Source organism: Macrosteles quadrilineatus, unplaced genomic scaffold, assembly GCF_028750875.1.
Source record: "Macrosteles quadrilineatus isolate MER2022 unplaced genomic scaffold, UCM_ALF_1.0 Scaffold_3__2_contigs__length_128488019, whole genome shotgun sequence".
Taxonomy (NCBI): domain Eukaryota; kingdom Metazoa; phylum Arthropoda; class Insecta; order Hemiptera; family Cicadellidae; genus Macrosteles; species Macrosteles quadrilineatus.
In genome coordinates, this window is record NW_026542596.1 from 27,822,974 (window position 1) to 27,846,686 (window position 23,713).

At 35.1% G+C, this 23,713-nt stretch overlaps 1 protein-coding gene across 4 annotated transcripts in view; it reads right to left on the bottom strand.

The window, feature by feature from the left end:
• The window catches only part of LOC128988345 (ATP-dependent 6-phosphofructokinase), a 44,696-nt gene that overhangs the window by 15,174 nt on the left and 5,809 nt on the right, over positions 1–23,713 (bottom strand). For 2 of the 4 annotated variants that reach the window (XM_054409552.1, XM_054409550.1), the window contains exons 2-8: positions 19,883–20,002; positions 17,619–17,770; positions 15,586–15,775; positions 13,650–13,860; positions 10,293–10,401; positions 6,299–6,487; positions 5,227–5,417 (exon numbers count right to left, since the gene is read on the bottom strand). In XM_054409552.1, the coding sequence (XP_054265527.1) occupies positions 5,227–5,417; positions 6,299–6,487; positions 10,293–10,401; positions 13,650–13,860; positions 15,586–15,775; positions 17,619–17,770; positions 19,883–19,970 (1,130 nt within the window). In that variant the 5' untranslated portion in view covers positions 19,971–20,002. Of the gene's footprint in view, positions 1–5,226; positions 5,418–6,298; positions 6,488–10,292; positions 10,402–11,935; positions 12,045–13,649; positions 13,861–15,585; positions 15,776–17,618; positions 17,771–19,882; positions 20,003–23,713 lie in introns of all 4 variants that reach the window. The other 2 variants (XM_054409551.1, XM_054409549.1) reach the window with 1 other exon arrangement.

Consider the following 23,713-nt stretch of genomic DNA (forward strand, 5'->3'; position numbering starts at 1 on the left):
CTACGCTAAGCCTACCTACACTTTCAAGGTAAGCTAGCTGCATTCCTCCCTTTTCTACAATTCAAAAAACTAGCTAATGGAGAAAAGGACTTGAAGATAGTCTACAAAAACAGTATCCCCCAAATTGTGGATAGTTCAAAAAACGTGTAATCTCCCCCAACGGTAAACACAAGAAACTCAACGGCTACTTCCAAAACGTTAATGGATTAAGAAGCAAACTTCCTGATTTATCCAGATCATTGGCTACATCAAACTACGACTATATAGCCTTAGTGGAAACAAATCTCACTTCGGACATCAATGACAGTGAACTAGGGCTGACTGGCTTCAATGTATACAGATGCGACCGCTCCATGAACACTAGTACTAAAGTCAGTGGAGGTGGTTCTCTTATTGCGATACGCAATGATATTCCGAGCAATATATTAACCCCAACTACATGCTCGACTGAATGTGTTCTTGCCTCTATTAATCTTTCCGGCTCTACACTTGTCCTTTGCTGTGTCTACATTCCTCCAAACCAACCTTCTCGTGCTTACTTAAATTTCCTTAACTCATTTGATGAAGTGATGTCAACTATTAACACCTGGGACAACATACTGTTGCTCGGTGACTTCAATCTTCCAGATACTGATTGGTTAAGTGATGACGACAACCCTACAGCAATCTCTCCACGATATATGAAAGACCTTGCTTCGGCTTATGGGCTTAGACAAATCAACTCAGTCCGTAATCTCCGTGGGGTGTGTCTTGACCTGGTTTTCTCTTCCATTGAGGACTCCAAAGCAACTCGGGCTGTAGACACTCTTCTTGATGAGGATGCTCATCATCCTGCACTTTCTGTCTCAATCACAGTGCAAAACTCTTACTCTCAACAGCCTACAAAATATGTATTAGACTTTCGCAACTGTGCTCTGGTCGAAGTCTTCACCTCAATTCAAAACCTAACTTATCCTATGAATATTGATCAACTTGACCCTAATGTTTCATTCAACAATTTCTCTGTATTTCTGGAACAGCTTGTTAAACAGTTTACTCCTATAAAAAAAATCAAAAGCACAACCTTTCCTAAATGGTTTTCTACTGAGCTGATTAAACTTATCATTGCTAAGAAATTAGCCCATAAATCTTACAAAAAATCTAACCGTTACTCCGATCTTATGCGTTTCAGATCACTCAGAGTGAAATGCAAGGACCTCGCTATAGCATGCCAAGCCTTCTGGTCGCACATAAAGAACCTAAAATCCAGCCCTGCTATTCCTCCAACCTTAACTCTTGATACGTCGATCGCTGTAGACCCCTCGGATAAGTGTGAAGCCTTTGCCAAATACTTCTCTTCTGTCTTCAGCAATGATATCTTGCCTATTCCTGCCTTTGACTTCGGATGGAGCAGTGGTATATCTAACTGTACATTAACTGTGCATGAAGTTCTTCAGAAGCTGTTGACCCTCGACCCCAACAAAAGTGCTGGACCTGACAACATACCGCCTCTAGTACTAAAATACTGCGCACCCGTACTTGCACCCCACCTGGCACTCTACTTCAACAACTTGATTAGAAAGGGAATCTTCCCTGATTCTCTTAAAAAAGGCTTCGTGGTCCCCATCTTTAAGTCGGGAGACAGCTCTAATGTAAAAAACTACAGACCTATAGTCATATTATCTACACTGGCAAAGGTTTTTGAGAGCGTTCTACTCGACTTCCTCTACTTCCATCTGAAGAAATACATGATCAATGAGCAGCATGGTTTTCTCCATGGACGTTCTACAGTCACCAACCTCCTAGTTTTCCAGGAGTTTACTATGGCTGCCTTCACCGCATCGAATCAAGTTGATTGTGCCTACCTAGACTTCTCAAAAGCATTCGACAAAGTTAACCACCGTCTTCTTATCGCCAAGCTCGCTGGTTATGGAGTCGGTGGGACCCTGCTGAGACTGCTGGAAAGTTACCTCACTGATCGTCAGCTAATGGTTAAATGTGATGGCGCCATATCTCTGCCTTTTCCCGTTCTGTCTGGAGTCCCTCAGGGTTCCCATTTGGCTCCGATTCTCTTCAATCTATTCGTTAACGATATTGGAAAGATTATTCAATGCAATTTCCTCTTGTTTGCTGACGACTTAAAGATCTATAAGGAGGTTAGATCTGAGCTGGACCAAGATATTCTTCAATGCTCCCTAAATAACATTGGTGACTGGTGCCTGAGAAACGGCATGCACCTGAATACAGCAAAGTGTCAAGTTATGTCGTTCAAGCGTGGGACCAGGGTACTTAATTTCGACTACTGCTTAAATCGTATCACACTTCCAAGAGTTGACAAAGTGAAAGATTTGGGCATTATCATGATGCCAAATCTCAGCCCATTCCAGCATATAGCTCATATAACGGCCAGGGCTAGTTCGCTCTCGGGGTTTATATACAGATCCACAAGAAACTTCAGGTCGTCATATACACAAGTGATCCTATACAAATCCCTGGTTCGCCCCATCTTAGAATATGGATCTGTAATATGGTCTCCTTATCAAGTTGGACACATCCAAATGCTCTCAAGAACACAAGATCGCTTCATAAGGATGCTTGGACCCAGGCTTGGCTTCAGATATTGGGACACACCAATCCGGGAGCTTGAGGCACAGCTAGAGATTCAACCACTACACATCAGACGTATGATCCTTGATGCAGTCTTCTTATTCAATCTCATCAACTCCCTTATCGACTGCCCCGATCTATTGTCAAATATTGACCTTGCTGTACCTAGAGGGACACGTTCCAGAACCTCCTTCCAGCGTCGCTCCCAGCCGACACTTTTCGCCTACCTCAGCGGTCTGTCCAGATTGCATCGACTAGGGAGTCAAATTGCTACACACATCGACTTCTTCTCTGGATCAACTGCCTCCTTCAGAAGTCGGGTCGGCTCTGTGCTGAGCCAGATTATGTGAAAGTGAATTTACCTTGGTGGTGCCACTAATGGGCCACAAAAAGTGCAAGATTAAACAAGTGTCCTGTTTCTGCTATTGTTACTTTACATTTCTTACTGTTTATTATCTGTTTAGGCTGGTTATTGATGTTTCATATTTTTATTCACTGTTATTCATTATTGTTGTTGTTTTCTATTTATTGTTGGCTGTTATTTCCCATTTTTACCATCTCTGTTTTACACTGCCTCTCTATTCTTAATCTCCTTTCTTGTGACACATTGTGATTTCTTGTTTGTTATATCCTTTTTGTTATCAATTTCTAGTCCTATTCTGCTTGTTATTATTGTTACTCATAAGACTGATTTATTGCCTGTATCATAATGTATTATTATTATTGTATAAATGGTGTTTACCGTTGAAATAAATAAATAAAAAATAAAATAAAAACCTGACCTAACAATTTTTTATACAACTTAAAAAGACCAACAATTACCATACAACAAAATAATTGATTGATTGAAACGTGATCACTACCTACGCGATATACTATGGAGAAATCTGTTTGTTAAGCCTTTCCTTGAACAAAACTTACAAAGAATGCAATACAGGTTAAATTTTAGCAAACAAATTAAAGTGTTTTACAAAAAACTTAAAACTTTTGTACAGATTTACAAAACTAACCTAAGAGGAAAAAATATAAACAAAATGAAGGCATAATAATTTTGTAACATTTGATAAGTTACAAATATATCTTCATGCTGCAAAAAATATGTCAGGCTGATTAAAAATTGACAATATCGGACGAATGCAGAATCAACTTATCCTATTTAGTCTTGTTTATAATCAAGGGACAGTAGAACATTGCTAGAGAAATCCAAGCTATACCCACTCCTGCTAAAGCAATCTGAGTAGTACCCACTCCTGCTGGACAAATCCGAGCAGTACCTACTCCTGCTGGACAAATCCGAGCAGTACCTACTCCTCCTAGAGAAATCCGAGCAGTACCTGTTGCTGCTGGAGAAATTCGAGCAGTACCTGTTCCTGCTAGAGATATTCAAGCAGTACCCACTCTTGCTAGAGAAATCCTAGCAGTAAGGGCCCTTTCACACGAGGCCACTGGTGGCGGCCACTGCCCGGGCAACTGCAGTGGATGGTACAGGCAACTGACAAGCCACTCCACTACAGCCACTGTACAATGGTAGTTTAAAATATGCTACCAAACAACGAACATCTCCTACTTCTTGCGTTGATAATGAAAAGAAGGCGAAGACTCATGCGTACTATCCCAAATTGCCGGGTACTTTTCAATTTCGCAAATTAGATCTTCAGTATTTACTTAGTCTACTATTATTTTGTCTGTTATTTTGTCTCTTATTCTGTTCTTCTTCTTTTGTTTTCTTCTTTTGTTTTCTTCTTTTTCAGTAACGTTCTCTTTATTTTTCTTCTGATCCTTATTTTCACAAACAACAATCAACACAAAAACACTCAACAACTACCACAGTGCGTTTGTTTCTGCAATTTGCACGTGAACTTAACCAAAATAGTAGCTGCGCGAGCATCCACGGTGGCGGCTACTGGTTGCTTCGGGTGAAAACTCCCATTTAATTCAATGCCCCGCAACGAGTTGCCGCCACTGCGGTTTCCGACTAGCAGTTGCGAGAGGAGACACTGCACGGCCACTATGTCCTGGCGGGCAACTGCAGTGGCTGCGTGTGAAAGCTCCCATTAATAATTTTAAAGCTGTGGCGGGCAACCAGTGGCATCGTGTGAAAGGGCCCTCATACTTCCACTAGAGAAATCTAAGCAATCCCCAGATGGTGATGATGAACGTATCTTAAACTGGTTAATAACTTTTATCAGACTGTATGGTCCCTGGGGGACAATCATATCAATTTGAGCCATCTCAAATCTATCTTCAAATATATCAAATATCTTAAATAGCCTATACCTATCTTTTTTTCTCAAATCTAAGACCGACTTCAGACCCCTGGAAAGCACACAACTGAATCTAACCGCATTACATTAGGACCCAACAAAAAATCTGATAAAAAAGGGGTTTTTTTAAGAGGCTAGCAAGCTAGATAGACTTCCAAGCTTGTGCACAGAACTTCTTTAGCAAAGCAAGGGATGAGATCATACAATATAATTAACTGTATGTACTGTATATTAGTGGCACGAGGACACGGACCCATGACATTGCTGCTTTGGAGTAGTCCACACGCGACTAGAGGCACCGACTTTCAAACAAAACTTGGAAAATAGCTCTCACTCAAAGAAATTATGCTTAAGTAGATGATATGCACTTAATCACCTTCCACGGAGCTGGACAGCTAGTTCCCATTGTTTGTCTTCCATAGCCTTTGCCACAGCTTTGGTCCTCTCTACACACTCCATGAGAGGTAGTCTGACGGCCTGGTTGCCATCTAGAGACACAACACAAGCCTCAGTGTCTGGGGTAGCCTCCATCAGAGCCATGACTGCCTCAGCACCCATCCTGCAGCCCTGTGACAAACCAGCAGTTAGTTACAACTGGGAACTAGCCATCAGCACCAATGTCAGCTTGATTTAACCCATTAGCGTACGGAACTGGTGGGCCTATGGTGACGTGGTAGCTCAGCTATTACAGTATGTGTGTAATATATACGAAGCTTATACATTTTTTGCTTAGTTAGTCTTAGAGCAAACCTTAAAATAGTCCACCTTGGGTGGAAGTTGACAATATTTGTGAGATTAATAGGGATTGCACATAACAGCATTTTTACACTAGGGCTTCGTGAATAGTAGGAGGAAAAGGATTTTTCTTTTTGGCTTTCTTTTTAGTTATGTACATACATATCGTGTTAAAGAGATAAAAAAAACCAAAAATAATGGCATTTAAAAAAGTAAAAAAAAATACAGCTTCAAAGGGTTATAAATATTTTATTTTTTCTTATTTTTACCTCTTATCTCCTAAAGAGGTAATTACTAGGATGTTCTCCGTATCAAATATTAAAGATTTATTTAAGCGCATAATAATAAGTTAAAGTCCTGATGTTTAAATCCGACAGTCTCCAAATTGATTTAACACAGGTTTCATTTGGGATCACAATTAATTCTGCTTTGTTCCTAAGCTTTGAATAAAATATGCTTTTGGTCAACCAAAGTATATACCAATTAAAAAAACTAAAATTATGCTTAGAAAATCAGAAAAATCTTTATATTATTGAATATTTCATGGCAACAGCTACTTCAAATGGTGTTACACAATAAATCTGAGGAGCAGGTATTGTGTATTTCTTGCATTAACAATTTAACCACGCATTTGTATTCAATTGAAAAAAAAATTGCTTTTGTGAAAAAAAGATAACAACTTTTTGCAAATCAAAAAGTAGACTAACACCTACCAGAACTCTGTCAAATGCTGAAGGACTGCCACCTCGTTGAACGTGTCCCAACACGGTGATTCGGGTATCTTGCTTCAACTTGTCCACAACGACTTGCCTGACTTTCTCAGCTGTGATAGGAACTCCGTCTCTATCTATTGCCCCTTCCGCTACGATGATAATGTTGAGTCGCTGCCCTGCTGCTCTTTCCTGGTTGATCAAAGCACAATAGCATATAAAAAACTAATTGGAAACATTATTACAGTGACATAATTGTTTAATTTTCTTGCAGTTAAAACCTGGTTACAGTGACCATCAGGGGTGCCCACAGGGGGGTTTGAAAGTTGCGCCATCAGCAGACTTTTAGGGGGTGGAGATTTTGAGGTTGTTAGGATTTTGGGGGAGATTCCAGCCGAGTAGTTGGTTAATCGCACATAAAAGATTTATCAGATAATTTTTTACGGCAACCTTAATTTATTACTGGTGTAATCATGCAATCACAATCCCATTTAACATTTTATTATTATATACAATATTTAATTATGGCTATTAAAATAATAAATATGTTTATGTGGATTTACACCTTCGGACTCGTACATAATTTTTGTTAATGATAACAAATCCTTGCCAAGTGTACGGTGCAATGCAACCTACCTTAACGTCAACATCCAAAGTGAAAGCTAACTTTTGACTCCGAACTGTTCAATATAGTCCCCGGTATGGTAATAAGTTACACCATTTTGAGCTTCAGGTTTGGGGAGGAAGGGAGGAAAAAGTTAAAAAAAATTGTTTTTAACCGAATTTCCCGTTCCCCGTAAATATATGAATTTGAACAGATTGTGTTTTTAGCCTCTGGGGACATCAAAACAAAAAATTAAATTGGACCCGGGTCCAGGTTTTACCATGAGACCTAAAATAATAGCTTATTCCCTATGTGGGAAATTCCCTAAAACACAATTTTTTCAACTTTATATATATATATATATATATATATATATATGAAGTTCATACTGAATATTGAATTTACTTAAAGATGTTAATAGCTATTTACATTACAAGTGTAGTAAGAGCGTTTTTACATCACGCAGGTGTATGTAAGCTGATTTCTAGCGTTGAACGTCATTGGCTCCATAGAGGTATATTTTTAAAGTTAAGCACTCAATGTTATTTAAATGGGTTTTATTACCTCACCGAGAGAGTTTTTTTCAACTTTACATCACTCGAGAAGTAAAGAAGTTGTATACATCACGCTTGGGATAGGGAAGTTTAACATGGCGGGTTAGGTAAAATATTTAAAACAATCACTACCAAAAAATTTAATATTAATGGTTTTAATTTCTTTCTACATTTGCAAAAATGTAGTTTCTATGCCCTAATTTTCTCAGTTAACTGGTAAGCTATCTTAAGTCTATCCCTCACAACTATCAACACTCAAAACTATCAACATGAATCCTACCCAGCCACTCTGCTTTCCTTTAAATACAAAGCAGTAAATTGTAACTGATATATTATATCCCCCCACTCGTTTGGGGAGATGCACCGGGACCTTATGGCATGGGTTATAAACGGGTAAACAACACATTCAGGGGGATTCTGCGACTTGGGCTTTCGGGGGGATGGGCACCCCTGGTGACCATTTAACATATACAGGGTGACAAAAAAAGTCTGGAAACGACTTATCTTTTTAACTAAATCCGTTAGAAAATTCAAACCTTTCACATCAACTTATATGTATGAAAACTACTTTTTGCAAGCATTACCATTTTTTTATCTTCACCAGGGGACGGCCCATGAGGAGTAGGTACATAATCTTTAATGTAAGCATAGGTTGATATGCATATCATTTTAAAGAGCTGGTCAAGTGGAGTTCATTGCCGGAAACTGCGTCTCAAAAGGTTCATCTGTGGCAGTACTCCTCATGGGCCGTCCCCTGATGAAGGTGAAAAAATGGTAATTCTTGGAAAAAGTAGTTTTCATACACATACGTTGATGTGAAAGGTTTGAATTCTATAACGGATTTAGTTAAAAAGATACTAAGCCGTTTCCAGACTTTTTTGTCACCCTGTATGTTTTAGACCATTCCACTTGGTGGTTGTTAATATTTCCCAATAAATTGATTTGTTTTGTTAAGTTAGAAGTCTAACAACTTTTAGTTGTATATTGTTGGAGAATTGTTGAATGTTTATCATAAGGGAAATTATTTACATTTCTCTAGCATAAAATGAAGATTGTTAAAACTAGTGATAGAATACACATACTTAAACCAAACAAATTTGAGGACAAGTAACAGAATTCTCACTTAAAATCCACAATCACATCAAGAATATAAAATTGGAAAGGCTCTGAGCTGCAATGGAAATGTCAGAAATTGTTCATCTTACATTTTTGTACTTTTAATCACAAATAAGATATTTACTTCCAAATAAGACTTAAATTACTTTTTAGGGTTGGAGAGTGTAATTTATATATTTGCATTTTTGGAAGAAACTAGACATTACTAGACAATAAGACAATAAGACATTTTATTGACCGTTAAGTAAATACAAAATACAATAGGTCTTGTCAATTTTAATAATAGGCCTAATAAGTTAGCTACATAAAATAAGAAATTAAGAAATTATGGCGAGTCAGGTACTGTGTGGTATTGGCTTAAGGACTATTAAACAAACATGAATCATAAATAATTTAAAGACAAAACAATTATAAACATTTCAGAACAAAATAACAAAACAAGCCTAAACTATCACAATTTCTCGCTCAAAGTATTCATCCACCGAGTACATGGGATTTTCCTGTAGCCATTTGTAAAATTTAGTTAGAAACATTTTATCAGACTCTAAATTGACTAGGCAAGTTGGTAATTTATTGTATAATATCACAGCCAAATAATCATGATATTTTTGTGCCTTACCTAACCTACATCTAGTAATATCTATTTTGTCCCTAAATCTAGTATTATATTCATGAACATCACATCTTAATCTAAAATTATCAATATTTTTTCTTAAATTTCTAATGACTTCAAATATATACAGATTTATCACAGTTAAAATACCAGTTTGTAAAAACAAAGGTCTGCAGTGTTCTGACTTTGATTCATTTGCCAATATTCTAATAATTCTTTTCTGCTTAATTAAAACTCTATTAATGCCTATACCGTTTCCCCAAATGATAAGACCATATCTCAAAATACTCTCAAAATAAGCAAAGTATGCCATCCTAAGGTATGTAACAGAAACAAATCTCTTTAAATTACTCAACAAACAAATTACTCTAGACAATTTTTTACACACAAAATCTATATGGTCTTTCCACTTTAATTTACTATCTATAATTACTCCAAGCAGCTTTACACTATCAGAACAATCAACATTACACATTTCATTGTTTAAGGACACCAACATTCTTTTTGTTTTATCCTCGTTAATATATAGACCATTTACTGTGAACCAGTGAACAACCTTCTGAAAGTTAATCTGAGCATCATGAATTAGAGCATCTGAGTTACTATTACTATGAGTTACTAGCCTCTAAATGACAAAAAACACTCATAATCTATTGCATTGCTTGTCCCTCTTGATTGTTAATCCTCAATGGCAGTATCAAATTAAGTTAAAAAAACACTTAACTACTCATGATCAAATTATGGCATTACTCAAATTTGTGAATTAGTTTGGATTTGTTAAAGACACAGATGCAAACACTATGTCCATGTACATTTTTTTTCATTTTGTCACAGTTTGAATTTCCTTAAAGATGTTAAAATAAAATATTTAAAACAATCACTACCAAAAAATGTAATAATAATGGTTTTAATTTCATTATTTTTATTTTAAAATCGGATACAAATTTTACGCAAGAAAATATTACTACTAAACACACACACACACATTGTAACTGCTGCCATTGAACCACAACTGGTATATTTTGAGATGTTCAAATTAAACTACAGTTATTTACACACATTGTACTACCAAGTGGCAAAAAAACTAAAACTATCTAAATAGCGTCTTGCCTGTAATAACTTTTTACACATCTTGTTGGCCCAGTCTCTTTCAGGTGGCCACTCAGGTATAAAGACAAAGTCTGCTTCACTGGTTAAGGCAGCTACTAATGCAAGGTACCTACACTCACACAGGCATGGTCAATGTTAGAAGCACATACAACTGTTGCAGCTTGTCTAGGTAAGTCACTACATGTCTAGGCATTCATAGACAAATTGAACGGGTCTAAAAAGATTCTACTCTACATGTCTGTGCATGCGCAATCAAGCTACAATATGTCTGGGCAAGTGACGATAAGTTATCGCATGTTTGGATATCCACGTAAAGCCATAACAAGTCTAGCAAAAAACATGCCTAGGCATATGTAGACAATTTAGGACATTCCTGGGCAGACACAGACAAGTAGAGACATGCCTAGATATGTAGACAAGTTGCTTAGACAAGTTGCAATACCTTCAGGGTTTGGCTGGTGAAGGTGGAACAAGCAAAGCAACAGAACACATCATAGCATTTTTGTTAATGGAGTAAATTGTGAATTCAGCAACCCAAATAAGTATTTTTATTTTTTTAGTAATAACTGTCAAGAAAAGCAGTTTATTAAAAGGGTTTAAGAATTCTAAATGTTCCATGTGTCATCAAAGTTATTAAAATATTTCATAAACAGAACAAAGAAAACTGTAGGATATTTTTTACTAAATATTTTCTGACCTCAAACACCAGCTATAACTTTTTTGGTTAATCTAGATAGATACTGAGTAATTCTATAATAAACAACAATGAAAACGCCGGAAACCCATTTGAGTGGTTAAATGTCTGGTTACAATGTTTTGCTCATTTTAGTACGTGTTCAGCCTTACATGCCAAAGTACTTAAAAAGCTGATTTAAGAATGACTCCTAGTGAAAATGCAGTATCATGAGAGCCAACGTCCCAATGTGTTTGTATAAGCAAATTCAGAAATGGTTATGAAATCATAATTCTGTCTCAAATACAAAAACCACAATCTTGACCCAGAAAATGAGGTAGGACTAATGATTTATTAATAATGTAAACTGATGTTGGATGAGGATAAAAATATGATTGTATCGAGTCTGCAGGTAAATATATTTGGGCAGTGTGCTGTATCACAGAAACCTGTACAAAGCTGTGTGTTAGTAGAAAGATGCTCGGATTGCTCCAATAGTCAGTTGGGAGTAAGGTAAAAAAGGTGAAAGCCTCTTTAGTATACTTTGGTAACAATAACAACAAAAATGTTTCAGTTAATTTTTGTTTAATATAAACACGATATTTTGTTCAACAGTATTCTTATTTACTGCATTAGGTAGTTGTTAATTTTCAATTGGTCCTTGTGAGTTTTCCAATATCAAAGCAATGTTTTACAAATGTCCCAAACTTTTACATCAATCATAGCCAATACAGCTCAACCCACCATACATGAATTAGAATTAACCAAGGTTAAGTCCATTTGTCCCAAGTTAAACTCCACCGTTTCCCTCAATCTACATAAAACCAAAACGATGATAAGGAAACAGCCAATGGTTGTGAGGTTAATGAACCGCGTCATTCAGCGGGACTGGTAGTGGGTGAGTTGACAACTGACATACACCAAACGATTACTGATTAGTCGGCAAGACAGGACGGAACGTTAGTCTTGCCTGCTCGAGTTTGCTGCAGAGCTTAGTCGGCCAGTCCAATGGAGGAGGCATCTCCGGGATAAACACGTAATCGGCTTCACTTGTGAGAGCCGTCACGATGGCCAGGTACCTCCACAACAACAGTATTGATTACCATCCGTCCATCAGCCGAAACATCCACATGGCTAACAATTAGGGGACATTTTTGGAACTTAATCACTCTCTTACAAACATTAAATTAACATTCATCTATCTTAATAGGATATGTTGTGGAGTTTTTCACTTTATTTTTATATTTTTTTTTTTATGTAGCACTTTGGTACCTACTAATACAGCGGTCTTATTTTACTCATAATTTGGCTGGTTCTAAAAATGAAAAATAGGACATTGGTTTTGACCATAAAATACATTTTTAATATATATATATATTTATTTATTTATTTTATACTTTTACAGCCCTGATAGTCTGAAATATAATTTATTAAAGCATGTAGGCTTGACCTAATTAAATAAACAGAAAGAAGAATTAAGCTCAATATTCATGTAATCATAACAGACCACGGATATTTCAATTAATTTAAATTAATAATTAATTTTTTTATTCACAATACCATTTTAAAGAAGTTCCGTTATTTCAATGGACATTTTAAGTTTTGAGATAAACAGGAGTGATATTTCAATCAAATTTTAACTGTTGCAAGAAGTGTTATAGGCTTGATTGTTGTAAGGTAGAAAAAGTTAAGCTGCAAAATTATAAAAGCTTAGTAATAGAACAGAAAAGAAACCAAAATCAAGTGTGCAAATAAAATAAAAATTGTAAGTGAGCAATATATAAGAGATAAACAACATCCTACACCACGCCAAACCTGAAAACTTAAGTTTAGAATAATTAGAATATATGCAAACCGGTACAACCTCCTCATGTGGTAGGACTAGAGCAAAATAAGATATGAGAAAATTCAAACAAAGAGGTCAACTCCCTTTCTACACTTTAATTAAATAGTCCTCGCCATAAGGGCTAAGGGATACAGGTAGTTTACCAAACAAAATTAAGAGCCCAGAGGCTTAAAAACACAAAAATGCATAAAACATAATACTAAAATTTCGAACAAGCTGGTCCCTTGGGTCCCAGGTTTTCGTCCCGCTTTACACTAGTGAGTAATGAATTTTATTTAAGTAATAATACCGTAACCCTCTAGGTTTAGCTTAAAGTAATGTGTAAATTGGTTCCTGGCTAGAGCCTACGTCCTAGAATGTAAAAGTGGCTCACAAAAAAATTGTAAAAAAATTTGTCCAAGTATAGGACTTTTTTTAGAGTAGACAGAAGAATGGCTCGAGGTATTCAATCAGTGTCATGTTGTGTGCATTTATTTATTTTGTTTAATTAAGGCCTCTGGGCTCCAATTACCTCAAGTATGCTGACCAACTCAATCCCATAAAAAAAATAAATAAACAAAAGCCCGAGCAATACTGTAATCTTAAGTTACAATCACTTCTAGGGACATTGTATGAAGCTTTAAAGGTGTAAGAACCTTTTAAATAACCATTCTGTAGATTCATTTAAAGAGTTCCACAAAACTGGAACTTAGTGATTAAAAATATATTCAACAAAAAATTTACAACCTAAATTTTTAACAATCTCAACTACAATGAAAGAGTATATTTTAAAGAGTATATATCTCAAATTTATTCATGTAATATTTTAGTGCCAACTGCCAAGAGATGCTAATCTTACCCACAATGGCGGCCCATGACCTCCATGATAAAGGTGCGTTGATGAGAGTACGCAGTGGAGACGATGGCGTCGATGGCCTCGATGATCCTGTGCAACGCGGAGTCTGTACCTATCGTCATGTCAGTCCCACAGAAGTCGTTGTCTATAGAGCCGACCAGACCGGCTATATGTAGGTACTTGTACTTTTCCCTCTGTTCCTTTGTGATTTCACCTATAAGAGTGTATAAACATTATAGCCTTTTTGAGGTAGATTTTTTTATTTTTTCTGCGAGCATAGGTCGCCATTCGAGCAGTCGGGAAAATGGCGCACGGCGACCTATACCCGCCATTCGATCGCAAAGGTAACTTTTTTATTTTTTTAATTTTTTGTTTAGGTTGATTTTTTTTTTGTGAGTATATGTTGCCATTTTGAGCAGTCTGGAAAATGACGGGCGACGACCTATACTCATGATTCAACCGCAAAGGGTTAAGGCACAGTTTGCTGAACACTTGCTACATTATTTTTTTTTACAAATAGTGCAACCCCCCATTCCTGTAAAAATTATGGTTTAAAAATTATTGTAACTTAAATTATTTTCCCATAAAACCCCATGAAAAGCGGAAAATCTGATTTAAAAAAACATAATTTTGATTTTTGAAGTTTTTCTATTATGGTTATTATAATTCTAAACAAAATAGTGCGAAAATGTAAAAATTATAGTTACTCTCATTGCTTACCCATGATAAAGGTTGTTGACAAGCTAATGGGAGAAACAGTGTGTCAGATTGCTGATACCGTTTATTTAATTGAACATTAGGGAATTTTAAATGAATGGCATAGGCCATTTAAAACGTTGTTTTAATCTTACTGGTATACCAAAATCTTTGGCATATATGCATAAATACCGTACTTTCAAAGACAAAGTAATATTTCAAATTAGAATAAGGCAACAAATCAGATAGGCTAGTTAGTTCATTGATTTATAATCCTTAAAAATTTTCATGCAATTTTCACATGTTCAAACTAGGAATTTATGAGCAAAAGAAACAACACAGTCTTTGAACTCTAATGTCAGTCTACTCTTGACATTGCCCAATGAAACTGATAATTGAAACTGTTACTTCACAAAGTCAATGTTGTTATCTTTAACTTGTACTGATATCAGGTCACAGTTGCCTTGCATGCACTGTACCTAAATAGAAGTGTCTGTTAATGTTCAACGTCTGAATCCCATGGTACATAATAAATCACAAGGCGGAAAAATTACGATGAAAACTTGCATGGCATGGTTTTTTGCTGTACTCTGTTTTATATTCATTTATAGTTTCCAAAAAATAAATAGATTAACATTTTAAATTTTAAGAGGTATGGTTGGTATTTTTAATATAGAGAATTACTCAAGAAAAAAATATGTCAATATTTTCACACAATTTTTAATACTCAACTTGTGGTATAACTGAAAATTGATTGGACACAATGAAATTTGAATCGTTGAAACATCCTTTGAAATTTAACAGACTAGTGTAAAAACTGACTCATCACTCTTTTATAAGTCTGCAGGAGTATAATAAAGCATGTCTTCTGATACTTGTTCATGTTTCTACACTTTTACTGTTAACATTTACAAGATGGTAGATTTACAAAGGGTAGCCATTGTAACTTGTTATATAGTGATCTCAATAGTAAATTTTATACATTTACCATCCTGTAAATCTTACAGTATTACCATATTACAAATACGTAGGTACATTAAAAAGTGTTAGAAGACATCTTTCATTGAGAATGAGAAGTTTATTTACCTTTAAGCATTTAAGCCTAAGCATCTAAGAATTGGCATCGCCAAGAACATTACAAATACAAATAGCTAACTATATTCAAATATAATTTTGCGCTTTAATAACAAAATATTAACCAATAAATTTGAAAAATGTTTGAAAACAACCATTAAATACTAACCGCTTTCCAGCAATGAGTCCAGCAGACTTGGCCATTCTTGACGGAACAGATTTGCACCAGTGAGAGACCCGTCTCCTCCAATCACAACCAGGTTTGTAATTCCTTTCTCAATCAAGTTTTTTGCTGCCTTCTCACGCCCACTGCGTTCTCGGAAATCAGCACAACGGGCAGACCCAATGACAGTTCCTCCCTATAAAAAGCACATGGAAAAAGTAATGTAAATTATGTTTAATTTTTTTACTTTTGATGTTAACTTTGAAAATTTTAATCTCTGTAAGTATATGCATAGGCCTAGCGCCTAGCTCTAATTAGTTTGACTTTTACAATCTTTCCTTCTAAACCTGGTTTACTCGGTTTTTAAACCCTTATGAATCTATGATCAATCATAACACTTTATTGCTGATCGACGAGTTTGGTAGATTTTTTTAATATTTTGTGTTTATCAATATGATTGGCATTTGTTATATTACTGTAAGGGAACAGTCCAAACTCTGGTATTGTTACTCCCAACCTTTTGTTGAATATGGTCATCAATTGGTTATTTTGACTTACCACTGAGATTTTACCAGTCCACATTTTTCAGTTACTTTTTACTAAATCATGCAGTTTTTAGTACAAAAGTGTTTTATAAATTAAAGATACAGTGTTTTCTTATAAATCTATTGAATAAATGTAGGTTTTTATTGAATCTTTCTATAGAAATATTCTCAATATTTTATTTATAACCTACAAGAAAATATCATTTGGTTTATTTACCAATTTAATTGCTAATCATCAGAGTCCTAGATGCTCTCAAATATTCTGTGCATACTACTGATTACCAAATCAATTAGGCACAATATCAATTAGGCACTTAACAAGGATAGTTTGGATAACCCCATTGTTGCAGAGTTACAAGGAAAATACATAGAAAATACACAAATAAATTAATAAAGAATTGTGAATTATATATTTTGTTTAAAATTAAGAATTATTTTTTAACTTGTTTTTTTTATTCATAATGGATTTAGGCTTCTCATTTCATTTTGTTCATTGTCTTTTATTGCTACATCTATGTTACTAAAACAGTCTAGGAGATAATAAAATGAGTGATCAGAATCATTGTTGAATCTGCAGCTTCGATTAGATTCGAGCTTTGTCAATTAATAAACCAATTTGGGGAAGAAAATCTTCAAAAACTCATTGAATTAAATGCCACTTTTTTATCATTGGAATGCTGATAAAGAGAAATGTATGCCCAATACAAATGGCTTGTGGGTCTAGAATCACTTAATAATCTTTGAAAAATTGATTGTAATTTAATTTTGAAAATAAAGTTCAAGTTTGCCTTTTACCATTGACTTGTTATTCCCAACTCAAGCAATATAGATTCACAAATTTAAAAGGACGGGTATCAGAGTAAGGAAACTTATTCGTGGAGTTAATGGATCCCACTACATAAAGGAAAGTGAAATGAGAATGAGTTATTTTGGCTGAATCTTTCCAAAATTCAGGCTCTATTCATAGTATTATTGCATCAACAGTTTTATTTGAAGCAGTAGGATACTAAACAGCATTCCCAGACTTGAAAAAAAATATGTATTATAATATAAATTTGTATATAAAAAAATACTGATGCTACATATTTTTTTGCTGCTTTGTGTTCTGCAATTTAACAATTTCCTTAGAGAAAGGCAATGATAGGGATGATGAGGAATAGCAAGCAGGGAACAGCCAATAAGTTTCAGTTCTACTTATATTTTCATATCAACAATATTTTCATTCGACCATACAAATATTAAATCTTTAATCTTTTTCAGGCGTCACAATTTCATTCAATCAATTTTTTTAAACCTTAATTTAATTTTACTTTATCCATGGTAAAAATGTTTGCCAATGTGGTTTACTTATTTACCTTCATCCTACACTTATCTTCTTTCATGAATGTGGTATTATGGTAGTGTAAAGGAATTCTATACTCTAAGTTGGCCTAGGCCTAAATATGATAACAAGTCATAACACAAACAGTAGATCCAAAACTCATCCAATCTTACCTTATGAATGATTGAGGAAACAGAAGACCAGTTAGCCTCAACTATATTTGGCCCTCCATCCACCATTCCTTGGTAGCCTTCTTTGATGAAGAACACCTTGCATCCAAGATATATCCCCATTCGCACAACTGCTCTCACAGCAGCATTCATACCTAAAATGTATTACGCTAATTTTAAAACCTAAAATTTGTACAGTACCATACTCAAACAGAGCCAGAAGACAAAAGTAATATTAGACAGTTAATTGTTTATATTTGGCTAATCTGATCTAGTTTATTAAAATCCATGATACAATTGTTCTAGGACTGGGAGGTTCCAAATATGGCATATCATTTAAGGTAAAAGGGCATTCTTATCTTATGATTAAATTAAGAACCAATAATATGCAATAACTAAGAGACAATAAAAACTAAATCTATATAATTAATACGCTACATGAAACTTTGTCGGTTGAACTCCTCCGCCATTTCTTAACCGATTTCATCCATTGACGTCTCATTGGAAAGACCGTGTCGCGTAGATTTGCAAACTGGCCTTACATTCTTTTTTAAGTGCCTTGGGCTCTGCCCCAGTGGCTTTGAAAGTTTTCATGTTATCCTTATGAAGAACATAATTGTTTACATTTTGATCAGCTGTATAATTTAATTTTTTTTTTTTTTTTTTTTAACTTTATTTAATTTACAATCTGTTCAAGTTGAACAATAAGCAAATGATATAAATAGTAATACATACAAAAATAACTTGAAGAATATGAGCTAGTGATTGACCACCGTCAACACTAGCAAACAAAGAGAATTTTGATAACACTTAGCCGAATCTGAATGGTAGGTCCAATATCGTATGTCGCTTCAGTCTGTAAATGGTGTTGTGATTGTCCAATAAATTAAGTGCAAGATGATTTGAATGATTTTCCAATTTTATAATGTATTTTTCACTATATTTTGTAATTTCTTCTTTTACTGTTCGAATTTGAAGATCATTGTGAAGTGTTCTGTTGGTAACAAACCAAGGAGCGTTGACAATTTTACGTAATAATTTTGATTGGTAACGTTGAATAATTTCAATGTTTGAGGTACTTGCTGATCCCCAAAGCTGAATACCATAAGTCCAAATTGGTTTTAAAACTGTTTTGTACAGTAACAATTTATTTTGTGTACTGAGTTTTGATTTAGATCCAAGAAGCCAATTAAGTTTAGTTGTTTTTAAATTTAGTTGTTGCCTTTTAGTCCAGATATGTGCCTTCCAATTAAGCTTTGCATCTAAGTGCATGCCCAAGTATTTTATTTCCGTTACTTGAGGGAGGTGAATATTGTTCATGGATACTGGAGGACATGTAGCCTGATTTAAGGTAAAAGTAATGTGTGCTGATTTATTTTCATTAATTTTGAACCTCCATGTTTTAAATCAATGAGAAATTTCATCCAAGTTTAGCTGCAAATTTGCTGTAGCTTGAGCTGGATTGTCGTGGACGGCTGTTATTTATTTTTCAATTCAATGAAACACATTGAGTACATTTATTTACTACTTGAGTTTGTGTCAACATAACCTCTAAGACGGACCGTGTTAGTATGGTTGTATCTTAAATTTGTGCATTTATCGTTGTTTTGTGTAGCTATAATTTGTTTATTTGTTGTTTTTTTCTTTTAAATGCCTCCGACGCGTCGACAACGAAACATAGACAGGAGGCGTACTCGTGATAACGACCGCAGCTACAGAACAGTGGCGCGTAATAGGTTTAACTCATCACAGTCAGCACCTGACCCTGGACAATCTCAACTATTGGTTACAAATGCGCACCCTAACACTACCCCAAAACGACTTTTCGTTCTCAATTGGCCCTCTATCAATGACCTGTGTTGCCTGTACAGCGAAGCATTTTGAGAAGGAGAAAACGGCCGGAATGCTTTAGGTTTATCAATAACAAAGATAAACACGGACAACCTTATGGCTATAAGTCAGGAAATGTTTGTATAAAACATTAAAAAGCAATACCAGGTTATGAAATATGATACAATAATTACAGGAAATGTTGATTACTGTTATATAGGCCTACATCGTGAGTATCTCCATGAGTTACACACCGGTAATCTTTGAGTTTGACTCTTTTAAACTCATTGTAAATATGACTGTTATTCATTTTGAAATAACTCCTGTAATACTTTGCAATTGCTCGAATTCGAGCAACATGTACACTAGTATAACAATAAATCATGTTTTCAATGCTATTGACCTTATTTTTCAAGGTACGTAAACTGTGAGCCTACCTTGAGAGTCGCCACCACTGGTGAACACGGCGATCCCCTTCCCTTTGTGAGAGCCCCGCTCTATAAAACGTTTCTTCTCTTCGTCCATGTCTATTTTCCGGATAGGTGGAGGAAAGCAATCTGGAAATAACAAAATTAGTCAGAAACTGATCTTTTCTTTTGAAATATATTTTATAAATCTGCAAAAAAGCACAAAGATCTTGAAAAATATAGCAATACCTAATTATGGAAAGGAAATAACACAAAAAAGATCAACTAGAATAAAATTCTAAAAATAGTGAATATTTTTTTCATCAAATTTATCTGATAAACCACAAGAGAGACCAAAGACTCTTTTTTGTAGCAACGCTTTTTGAGGTATTTTTAAACGCCAAGAGAGTTTGAACGCTATCATACTGTTCTGTTTCATTAACAATATTTCAAGGCATCAACATTCTAACTTTTATCACTTCACCTTTGATTAATTTAATACTATCATTGACTTTGAATACTAGAGTGATAAAAGATTTGAATTCTTACAAGTAACAAAGTAGGCCTATCACAAAATCAAGGCGTTATAAAAGGTGTGTGCATAGCGCGGCGTAAATTCGTCCAGTTTGTGCAGCTACGCCACGTGCAAGATGAACGTGTTTTATTTTACCAAATCATATGTTTACTTGTAATATCCCAAAGACTTTTGAATTACATTCCTCACGAATTAGCATTGAATATAACACTATTTTGCATTATACATCCAATACAGTGTTGTATTCAATATTGAATATAGTCATAGTGTTATATAGTATTTTCAATGATGGTAGTATATAACATTTAATAGTGAGAACTTTTTAATCGAAAAACAGTAAATCAGTGTATACCGTGGCTGCCTAACAGGCAATATATTTTTAGGTGACCATATACAAGTAGTTTTTAATATAATACTTTTTTTGCAGCTACGTTTTATATAATTGAAAAACTCTCATTTAAGTAGCCTTAGAGGAAAATAAATAGTTACAAATAAATTGACAAGATTGTATTTACAACACGAAATGTATGGATGCTGAGATAATGTATAACGTTACTGCAATTATTATGGCGTTGCTACGATCACAAGCGACAATCACGCACGGCTATTGTCGCGTTCAAGGGGAAATCATCACAAATGTTGCCGCGACCCGCGAGTGTGTAATATCATTACAAATTTTGCTGGAATTGAAAGATATGATCACTGATGCGGCTGCTATTTTAATAAAGAGGTTAGTAATTTTATATTTAACTTTCTTTAACACTTATACCAAAACCCCGGTCTGACAGGCCCACGGGAATTTTCAAAAACACATGTTGGCAACACTGTTTACTTGGGGGATTCCATTCCCCCAATACCTTCCCACATTTTCCTACCCTAACTGTTGATATATTTTTTTGTTCATTTTGCGTGGGTGCCATGACCTTGACAGGTTGTCTGTTCATAACATGCCCGTCTCAGAAGCCCAGCGTTAGTGTATTTTAAAGCGGGGTCTCACAGGCCCAGGGTTTCAGTTTGTGTGTTTATAAGCGGGGTCCATTATTTTTTAAATGGGATCTCACCGACCGGGGGTTTCGGTTAGCGTCAGCCTGGGTAGGGTTTCGGTATTAGTGTTAAAGAATGAAGTGTTTTATAAACCAAAAACATTAATTATAAGAAATAGATCCAATGGTATTCTGTAAAAGCGTAAACACCAGGTATTTTCTGTTATATACACCACACCAGCACGGTGTTATATAAATAATAATGGTATAGACCCTAGATATAGTTACTAAAAAAATATCAAGTACGTGGCTTTTAGTAGAGAAAGATCACTAATACTTATATAATTTATTTTAATCGACACTATTACAGACACAGACGTTTTATTTTATTGTGGCTTAGCTTTAGCTATGAACGAACGTTTTTAAATCATATTGATGATGTCACATGGTGAGTGGTGGAAAGGCCCTCCTTTAATACTCTCTCAATGGAATATTTGTGAGGAATCGTCAGTGGACTAGCGTTTCCTGCATAAGACCGCTCCGCTGTGTCTCACACGCTACGTCACAATTTGGCTGATTGGAGGAGAGGAGGGGGGGATGCGCGTGCACACACATTTTTTTACGCCTTGTCACAAAATTATCTTATACAATTTAAGAAGTGTTTTACAAAATATAAGCTAGTCTCATAAAAGTGTAAATTATTTAGTCGTGATAGATACAACTTGATTTAAGTTGATTAGTTGATTAAACTAATATGCAAAATTAATTATAAAAAACCTTAACAAATATAAAACACTATTATCACTTAAGAATTGCAGTACACTGACTGGTAGATTGCAGAAGAATAACTAACACTGGGAATGGAAAGCTCCACCACACTTTCTACTAACTTTGTCCAGATATTTCATCAGACTGTAATCCAACAGTAAAATTTAGACTAGGTTTAGAGATGATGCAATGCTAAGGTAATTTCACATACTGAACACAACACTAACACCACTGTTGAGAAATCATTGCAATTGAGTATACAAAGAATAGAGAATTGGTGAGAATTTAGATCAATAATTGGAACATTTTGTACAAAAAATGTAGGCCTAATACTTCTGAGAGAAATCCAAACGAATCCCTTGAACATATGAAATGAATAATGATAGGCTTTACTATAGTCCGTTCACAATATTTAGGCAGTTTAAGGGAAAGGTGTCCTCGGTTCCACCACCACTTTTGTTAAATCAGCTGATCAGCTGTGTTTTAAAGTTAGGGTGAGGTGGAAGGGATGATAGCGCTTCCCCTCAAACCACCTAGATTTTTTTTGAACGGAGTAGTCTATAACATGTTAGATTGGCAGTTTTAAAACATTATTATTAAAGGCAAAACAATATTTTCCCTTAACAATAATGTTGATAAATACCATTCATTAGAGGAAAACTCTAACAAGGGGAATATTAAAGTTAACAGGGAGTCATAATTTTCTAAATACCTCCGCTGCAGCAAACCTGCCGACTAAGTGAATTTCCATTGCCTGGATTGATTTTCAATTAATCTTGTGATGTAATAAAAACGTGAGCAATGAGCTCTTAGGCCTACCCAGCAATAATTAGCTTATTTTCAAAAGATTGTTTTATATTAAATGAGATTAAAAATAGTTCAATTTTATAATGATTGACTTCAGCTTCTATTATATTTAAAATAGATTTCCACCGACCTTGTAGTTGTAGAAAGGTGTTCACGGCTGGGGTACCCCACCTGCTGGCGTCATGTCGTCCTGTCCGGGATTGCACTGCACACTTTTTTAAGTCTTTAGAAATAGTTTATGTACACGAAAAAATAACTTAAAACTCACTTCTTGTTATAAAAAGCAAAACAAAACGATCTTTTATGGCCTAGTGAGGGTTGAACTTGATTTGAAGAGAAATATATGATAAAACGGTTATAGCGGTGAGCGTATTGCTGCATGAAAAAGTGACTTAATCTCGAGAGGAGTAGTAGCGGACTGTGCCGCGGCCGAACATCGTACGATGGAAAAGTACAAAGGTCGGGAAATTCCATTCTTATTGGCCGGACATGGGTAGAAAGATAAACGGCCAAAGCTCAGGGCAATGGAAAAATATGCGTTGAAATAAAAATAATATGCTATACTAGATGAAATTGATATCTAACAAATCTATTTAATGAACATTTATGTTTAACGAGTAGGCCTACCTAGGTTTGCTGCTACAGGGAAACTAATAAAGTGTGTTTTTTATTAAAATAATAATAGCTTAGTGTAAAATAAATAAATCTGCCAAATTTGATCAAAATATATCCATAAACAAGCCAACTACAACATTTAACAATATTCTC